The 9,020-nt window shown below is 34.5% G+C and overlaps 1 protein-coding gene across 10 annotated transcripts; it reads left to right on the top strand.

The window, feature by feature from the left end:
* Positions 1-4,884: 4,884 nt before the first annotated feature.
* LOC113285742 lies at positions 4,885-7,966 on the top strand. Of its 10 annotated transcripts, XR_003328907.1 has the most exons (5): positions 4,885-5,134; positions 5,355-5,587; positions 5,747-6,337; positions 6,436-6,551; positions 6,835-7,238. XR_003328907.1 is itself a non-coding variant. In XM_026534515.1 (4 exons), the coding sequence occupies exons 3-4, from the start codon at positions 6,495-6,497 to the stop codon at positions 7,390-7,392; spliced, it is 615 nt and encodes a 204-aa protein (XP_026390300.1). In that variant the 5' UTR covers positions 4,885-5,134; positions 5,519-5,575; positions 6,436-6,494; the 3' UTR covers positions 7,393-7,966. The 10 variants fall into 10 exon arrangements, 4 of the variants coding, with proteins under 4 accessions (XP_026390300.1, XP_026390298.1, XP_026390299.1 ...); XR_003328906.1 differs by having other exon boundaries at positions 5,519-5,587; positions 5,747-6,551; XR_003328905.1 differs by lacking the exon at positions 5,747-6,337.
* The last annotated feature ends 1,054 nt before the right edge of the window (positions 7,967-9,020 follow it).

Below are 9,020 nucleotides of genomic sequence, written 5' to 3'. Positions count from 1 at the left end.
GCGGATAGCTGAGACGAACGAAAGAATTGCTCGAAATTACTTGAATTGCCAATATAGTGTATCCAATAATACCCTTGAGAATGAAGATAATTATTCAAATAATCAAGATGACGAGGTTAGAATTGGTAACACTACTTGTTTTGATGAGGTTCGACCTTTTTCATGTTATGAGGACTGTGATGAGGATAGTATTGATGAAGAATCTGAAATATGTAGGCATAGTGATCAGGAGTCTAGTAATCCAATTGAGATGTATAGTGATTATATTATTTCTAATTCAAATCCAAATAATTTTTATGATTATTCACCTATTCAAAAGGACGAGGATTTGATTAGGGATACCACCGTTTTAGACGATGTAGATTTTCCTTTTGATTACGAAGCCGATAGTGGTTTAGAGGAACGGGTTGATTTCGAAAATACTGTTTTAGAGTCTAGCGATTTAGAAACAATAGTCTTGGAAGAAGAAGATAGACCCGTAGAGATGAGTAAAGATGCTCTACCTGATAATAACTTAGAAGAGTCTCTTGAATATTTTAAGGACTCTGAAGATACTGAAATTCAAGAAATAATTAGAGGTCTATCTAGAGACACTGAAAACTCTAAGTTTGGGGGTGATTATCACTTCCCTAGTGCCTTACCTTTAACTCTCAGAAAGTCCCCACACTTAGGACTTGATATCTGTGCCTCGACCATTTTACAAGATTACCTTCATACCCGTTTTCCCGAGCCTAATGATGTCCATGAAGGAGTTCAGTTATTAGAAACCCATCCTTTGGTTGATGTGGTTTTCCCAGGCTATGATACCCAGATTGACTTTGTTTTCCCACCAAATAGTTTCTTCCAACTGTAGGAACGTTTCAAATGAGTCGAATATTAAGTTCTGAGACTAAACCTAAGTACTTTAGGTTAATAGAATCGACACATTTTCCTAAGAATGACCACTACTCTCACTGTGGTCAACTATGTAAATCATATTTGATTGACTTAGATGATCCACAATTATTTAGGTTATTACTTCGTGATTCTAAGTTCGTATTTGAGTTTTTACAGACTCTAAGACCTAGTGATTCGGATCCCATCTATGAAGAAACGCAACCAATGAAAATATTCTATTTAGACCCTTTCATAGAACCTGAACCTGAACCACAATTAGCGATAGTTTTCAGGAAACTAGGTAAGGGCATGCTATTCTTGTCCACTTTCTTGGTTCATTGCAGTTTCCTTTGGTCAACTCTATTTAGTTTTGAGACCCACAGTTATTACTTTATGGTTCGAGTTGACTAATCCTTTCCTAAGTCTGGCTGAAGACTTTAAACTTAGCACTTCTTGGGAGGTATCCCATGCTCATGCAACACGGTAATATCTTTCCTTAACTCTTTCGCTTCAAATGGTAACAGTTTCTCCTTGTTCATGCTTTTAGTTTCATCTTTAGAACATTGAGGACAATGTTAGATTTAAGTTTGGGGGTATGGGAGAAAAATTTTAGTTGCAATTATTAAACTCCAGAGCCTAGAAATTTATGCCTATTAAGGTTTGCACTAACCAATCTAAGTGGATGGGAACATCTTGGTTATAGGAGTTTAGGAACCAATATGATTAGATGGAAACATCGAAAGAGTCTATTCATAAAAGCACAGAGCTCAGGTGTTAGAAATAACATGATAGTTCCATCATATCTCGTTGAGTCCTTTTCATTTCTTTTTTTCATTTTATTTTTTCATTTTAAACTATGTTTCTCTAAGTGATTAGGTGGGCACACGATTCAAGTTGTTACCACTGCTAGGGTGAATTAGAGTGACTGAGTTACTAAAAAAAAAAAAAAACACCGGACCAGTTAGACCAATCAGAATAAGTATTAACACTTGGATAGCAATATGCGTGTGTTCTCCCTGTTTCCGTCGCCTAAGCAAGCGTGGAATGCAGGACCCGTGGGAACTATCGTGTAATCTGCTGATAAGAAGCATGCGCTTGGATCAAAAAGATCTATTCATTCCGTTAAGTTAAAAAAAATGGTTATTGTTCTGTGTAGTCAACTGCTGGTTCCCTTGTATTTGCCAGTTTGTCGATCTAGATTTAAGTTATTAACCACTGGTTCCCTTGTATATGCCAGTTGTGTTGATATTAGTCAGACCGGTATCTCAGTCCATTAGGATAGGTTCATTCTGGCAGTGGCCTTCAGACAGATATGTGAAACATCGATCATTTGGTTAACATCAAAACCATCTACATTTTTCTATTTCCATCTCCTTTTTCTATCCATATGATTAGTTTGACTCCGAATATAATGTCCATAGTGCAACTATCTTAGTAGAGTTCTGTCACTTTATATGAATTTTAGTATGCTTGAGTGCAAACTCGTGTACAACAATTGGAATTTCGCATCAGGGTACTTCCTCCTGTAGTCAGTGATTGTAAGCCAACCAAGGAGATTCTTTAGTGCCTTCCAAGGTTCTGCATAGATAAGATAAGGTCTGGAGTAATGGTTTTGTGGGCACACCTCTGGTAAACCCTCCCGAGATTAACTAGGTTTTATTTATTTATTTTTATTAGTTTTGCTCGAGGACTAGCAAATAATAAGTTTGGGGGTATTTGATAGACACATTTTTGTGTCTAATTTGTCCTCAATGTCCGTATTGTTGGAACTCTATTTTTGTACTAATATTGTGTTTTTATGTATTTTTAGGAAATACATTTTTGGAAAATTCGGCTCGAAAAGTTGATTTTGGCACCCAGAAGACAAGTGTTATTCGGACTCTCGCTTTTGGATAAGGGGTAACCTAATTACTAAGGGGCACCCCCAGGTCACCCCCAAGGCAGCTTCTATTCGCACCCCTACTGTGGATAGGGGGATACCAGTTTCTTCCCCATTTGAAACGATTTTGGCGGGAAATTTCTAAACAGTTCTGGCAGAATTTCGATCGTCAAAATGAAGGGGTTATGGGTCGATTCAATGGCTGAAATTTGGTATAGAGATGTGATATAGGTTAAGGAACATAGTATGGGTGACATGATCGATCAAATTTGGATGGAATTTTCGGTATGATTCACACACCCAAAACAGAGCACGTGTACTGTAACACGAGCAAAATTGAAGTTCTTGTGTGCATGGGGGAGTTCTGCTGGCGTTGGAAGAGTGTTGAGGCGTGAATAAGTCGAATTGGAGCGTGCTGGACCAGAGAAAACGCGTGAAAAGCTAAAACATGAAAGAAAATATCCGAAAATATTTTCTTTCACTGCCGAGGATTTGTGGAGTTATGGAGGAGATTCGATGCATGCTTCGGGTTTAAATAAAGTCCTTGGAGGTCAGACAAAGGTTGTCGAGAGTCTGGGGGGCTGAGGAGAGCCAGAGAAGAAGAAATTCGAGTTTTCCCAAACTCGGTTTCTGCTACTGCTGCTGCTGATGAACATGAAGAACACGAAGAACGAACCTGCAACAACGGTCGTTTTTCTACAGTAGTAACGACTAACACTTGTGGGTCGTAAACAGCCAGTCTTATTTTCCACAGCGTTTGCGACAGAGTTTCAGCAGTCTTATTTTATCACTGAGGGTCGTAGTTCTCTGGTTTTATTGTATTTCTCATATTCTCATCATTTGTAAACCATTTTTGAGCCATAATAAATTATTTTGAGAGCATTTGTACTATGATGAGTTAAACCCCAACACTGGGACGACGGAGGAGGCCGAGCTTCATACATGGGTAATTTTATTAATTCTTTTTAAGACTTTTGCATTAAGAATTAATTGAAATATGATTTGATTAAATTGGGTGTTATTTGATTAGATGGGTCATGCTTAGCTTAGGTGATTTGATGTTTCATGCTTAACATTTACAATCAATGTTTTGAGAATCTACTTTGGCAAAATAAGAGTCCATATATGTTTTGAGCGATTATTGTTGAGAATAAATCATTGAGCCCTATGTTATGAAGATTGACCGAATCATTAGTCCCAGTACCTCTCTACCAATTTGTCAATATTTTTGTATATAGTTTTTATAAATCTAAAAATCCTTCACCTTCACAAGTCTTAGAGTTCGAACCTTCATTAATACAAACCACGAAAAAACATTAATCAGTATCTTCCTGTGTTGGACGTCAAGATTGATTAGAATGCATGACTAATATTTTTATTAAAAAAATTAGTTTGATTTGGACCGAAACATAAATATACTCACATTTTGATCGATCGTTAGTAAATCCAAAACAATGACTTAGTTGGTCTCCATGAATCGACATCTTCCCATTTTCCGGCAACACGAAACTTGAGTACTGCAAGTTTATTTTCACCGCAATTATGTAAAAAGTGATTAGAAGGCGTCATTAATATTTTATTCTTAAAAAATATAGTTTAATTCGCATCGAAATAACAATATACTCATCAATCATTAGTAAATCCAAATTAGTGACTTCGTTGGTCACCATGAAATCGATCTCTTCCCATTTTCTTGCAACACGAAACCTGAGTACAACAGGTTTGTTTTCATCGCAATCATGCATTCTCGAAAAGAAAGCAAATACGTTTTAGGCAACGTTTTTTGTGGGGTTGCGGCTAATCATGTTTGACGTGTTGATATTCCTAAGCTAAAAATTTCACCAAAAAAATAAGTTGGAATGAGTGAATGAGTTGAAGTTGAGTGAATGAGTGTATGTGTGTGGGTGAATAAATACACTCTTTTATTTATACACTGCTAATTGTTAATTGTAATTAGGGACACATCAATTTTTTGGACGTTTTTTCTTTTGGAATGGGTCATTACGTGCTAGTCATAAAGGAGCAGTTATTTCGTTGCATGCTGAACTTAGATCATGGACGGTTTTAACTTATTTATGGGTAAGCAACTCTCTTAATCGTGGGAGGATAATGAGGGAGTAAATAGAGGATCCAAATCAAATGAAAAAATTGGAATTAAAAGAGGAGGAGATTTGTTTTTGGTCTAATAAAAAAAAGGTTTCTTTTTGAGATTCTTTCATCTTTGTTTGTGTTGTGGATCACCAAAAAAGAAAAAAAATATTGATTCCATCAGAAGACATTAAACATTTCCAGAAAAACGTTTCAAAAAACAAAAATTGATTCCAAAAAAACGCATGCGCCATCAAAATTCACATCATGAGTTTGGAGATTCATTCATCTGTAAGTTTTGCTCTAGTAAGTGTGTAAATGGCATGGAAGCTCATAAGTATCATTTTTCTTTTTGTTGGAATCAATTGATATGGTGACAATTCATTTCACCATTTAGTTTCTATAGTGTTATCTCTATTTTTCAATTGCTTGGAAGAGGCTAATCATGATTAATTGATTTTTTTTTCTTTTTTTTCTTTTTTGAGTTTAGTTTCTTTTTGTTGTGCTGCAGATTTTGATCAAATTATTCATGGCATCAAAATCTGATGCAAAGATAGCATGATCAAGAATACAGGATTCATCTGTCGATTGGTTAAATTTATTACGGATGCTAGAAAATGATTCTAAAGTTCTTTGTGCTTTGGGTTTTACATCGTAAATCTTTTTTTTTTGCAGGATGATGAAAATAAGCTTATTCGATTGCTAAAATTAAAATTAGGCCCGCGGCGTAAGGTTAAATCTTTTGTGAGTCTTTTTATTGGATATATATATATACGTTACTCATTGTTCCATTTGTACGATGAGTATAATGAAAATCATTAGTTGTATTTTTTGATTTTTTCCTTTACACAATGAGTACAATGAAAATTATTTTTAAAAATAATAATTGTTTGTATTTTGCAGGTTGTTAAAAGATGGCTAATTTGTTTTTTCCTAAAGATATGGGTCAAACCTTTTTTTTTTATTTCAATGATTGTAACATTTATTTTTCAGTTTATTAAGAGGGTTACTAATATCTCCATAATGGAAGAAGGTTACAACCACCACAACCGCTAGATGTCTTTGCCTGGGATGAGACTGGAATGGTCGGATCACTTGTTTGTCTCTCAAAATGTTTTCCGTCCGTCCAAAGCTCAAAAACCTATGCTGTTTTATATTATAGATGACACAAATCATATATGATAGTGTGCATATAAGAGTATCCATGAATCCTGCTTCGAAAATAAACGGCATATCTAATCACTTTATTAATAACTGAGCTTTGTCTCGTGTGTCCATCATAATGGATTTTGTTTTTCTATTGATTCCTACAAATTGGATAAAAAATATTTATTACAAGAAGTATTCAACTCCAGGGATGAACCCAAATAAATTTTCTTTTGTTTACACCTCCTATTTATATGAATAGAATGAATATTTCTATCGAAGGATCGGGAAAAAAATCTATAATAATAAAAAAAATGCTCAGCTTGTCGCTTAGCTACCTACTGCTATGTAAAGAACTTATCTTTGATTTCTAGTAAAATACTCCTGGTGGCAATCCTTTTTAATAATAATAATAATAATAATAAATCTATTAATTGATGGTGCAGGGTTTGGTTTTCTCCAACAACGCATAGCTACTTTACAGGCTTGAGTGTTTATACAATGGATGATACTAGCCAATACTGCTAACTATATTCTCGTCTACAGGCACAACAATTACAAGGTACCATCCTCAAATCGGTAGATGTTTCATAATCTTGTCATGTTTTCCAGCATGCTCTCAGACACTTCAAACAAGTTAGTTGTTTATCTCCTTCTAACTTCAATATCAATGCAACTGCCTCCATCCAATGAAATCCCTGGTAGTTAAAAGAGATTTTCCTGTTAACTTTGCTATGTAATAGCGAGATTCTGTTATATGGCGAAGTAACAAAATGTTCCATGCATAAGACTACCTTAAGACCATTTACATTGTTGGGCTTAACCAAAGCATTGGACCTTTGCAGTTCATATCCACTTTTCAATACAAGATGGGAATTCCGTCGTTTACCAGGGATAGCGTGTGTTCTAGTTGTAACAAGGACATGGATATTTTTGGATATCATACACTCCATTGTGCTAATGATGTCAGGCTCAAGTTTCGACATGACTTGGTGAGAGATGCATTAGCCGATATTTGCTACAAGGCGAACATTGCTGCTAGGAAAGATGTCACATTGGGCTTTTTGTCGGATAGTGTTAATGTTTTGACACCAGTCGATATCCTCGTTTACAATTGGGATAATAGTAAGGATATATGTTTGGACGTCATTGTAGTCTCTCCTTTCACTAGGAGCGGATTCCATAATTTTACACCAGGACATGCTATTGTTGCAGCTGTTAAACACAAATCCAACAAATATTTAGATAACTGCTCAATTCATGGCTATGGTTTTGGTGTTTTAGTTTTCTCGATTCTTGGGGAACTTGACGAAGATCTGATTGTCTTTTTGAAGAGGTTGAAGAACTGTCTAAGCAGTCATAATGCCAACACCAAATGGGCAGTTCTCATTTTCATTGGTTAGGTATTAGTATTCAGAAACGGGTTGGGCACAGCTTGTGGCTAAGCTCTCAATCATTCCCGAATAATAATTAATACACTTGTTCTTTCAATGAAAGTGTTGTTATATAATAAAAAAAATTAAAAATAAACAATGATGATAGCATTTAAAACAAAAACCTAATTTAAAAAAAAAACATATCAAATGATGAAAACAAGAGCATTACATTTAAAAAATATTTTATCATTATTAGATGTTAATCTTTAAAACATGTCTATTTTCGTTATTAGGCACATTATCAACACCGTAATATGACAATTTACCAAGCAGAATTATAAGTTTATCGATTCCACGATAATGTACATGCTATAGTTTACCTAAAGTTCAACTACTTAATTTCTACAACACAACACAGTAGAAAATCATTTTTCTAAAACTCACAACAATACGAAACTCGCCTGATATCATATGAAATCAATATCGTGAATGAATTAGAGGCTTATTTTGCAAATAGTTAATGATTTTTTAGCACCCTCTCATCTTTTATACGAATTCCGAAATTTGAAATCTGATTTCACAGATGATACATACTCAAATAGACGTTAGGGTAGTTATCTTTTATCCTGTACCTCATCCATCCAATAAAAAAAGTGATAAAGTCATTATTTTGCAAAATTCTCTAAGAATTAAAACAATGACAATTTCTTCGGTTTTCTAGTTTCCCATGTGTAATTTTATGCGTAACAATGTAACCAAAAACTCCAAAGTGTCTGTTTTTAAACTAAAAGTCAGGCATATATAGATTATCATGCTATAATTTTTTGAAATACGATAAATAAAATATGCATATTTATAAAATTAACAAACGAGTATTTGTAATTTTTATAGTTTTAATTTTGAAGCATGTAAATCTTGTAGTTAATTCCTTTTAAGGACCTATGCAAGTAACTGAAATCTGACCGTTAAGTTTTTTTTCGTATCCTTTGATTAAAATTTAAGAACATGTTAAAAAATTTTTTTTTGAAAATATACAATATAAAATAAATATTATTTTGGTAAAAATAGAAATAAAATTCATTGCTTATTCAGTACAAATCCTTTTACTTAAACTTTTCGACTTAATTGACTTAATTTCTTCACCTTCCGATATAAGTGGATGAATGACTGGTGATAACTTTCTTTGTATTTTAAAATATCAATCTGATTCTCACCATCCATATACTTGCATCTATAACTTTCTTTGTATTTTAAAATATCAATCTGATTCTCACCATCCATATACTTGCATCTAACGGTCGAGACCTGCTTATTTCGGGTGGACAAAATGTTTTTCGATAACAAAAAGTCATGTATGTCAACGATGTCCCGTCTATTTGTGAGTGGCCCCACACAACATAAGCTTTGCTAATCGACGTCTCTCCAAAACTCCAACGACAAAGAACCCCAAAACTACCAATGCTGTGAAGAGGGACACCATTTTGTTTGAGGGTGTACCAAATTGCATACAGGACAAAACATATTTTGGTAAGTGGTACACCCCCAAGCAAAATGGTACCCCATTAGCAGCCATGAGACTATCAGCGCCAACTTTTTGGTCATGACCGATTTCTAAACTGAGTGTTCTTTATTACAATTTCGGATCAAATAATAAT

This window comes from Papaver somniferum, chromosome 6 (assembly GCF_003573695.1).
Source record: "Papaver somniferum cultivar HN1 chromosome 6, ASM357369v1, whole genome shotgun sequence".
NCBI classification, from domain to species: Eukaryota; Viridiplantae; Streptophyta; class Magnoliopsida; order Ranunculales; family Papaveraceae; genus Papaver; species Papaver somniferum.
The sequence above is the reverse complement of the archived record's forward strand: the minus strand, read 5'-3'. Positions and strand labels throughout refer to the sequence as shown.

Excerpts from the sequence above, each read along its gene's own strand:
- LOC113285742 (XM_026534515.1), top strand. The coding sequence starts at position 6,495 with ATGATACTAGCCAATACTGCTAACTATATTCTCGTCTACAGGCACAAC. Across the intron at positions 6,552-6,834 it reads ACAGGCACAACAATTACAAG|TTCATATCCACTTTTCAATA; the intron begins GTACCATCCTCA and ends GGACCTTTGCAG.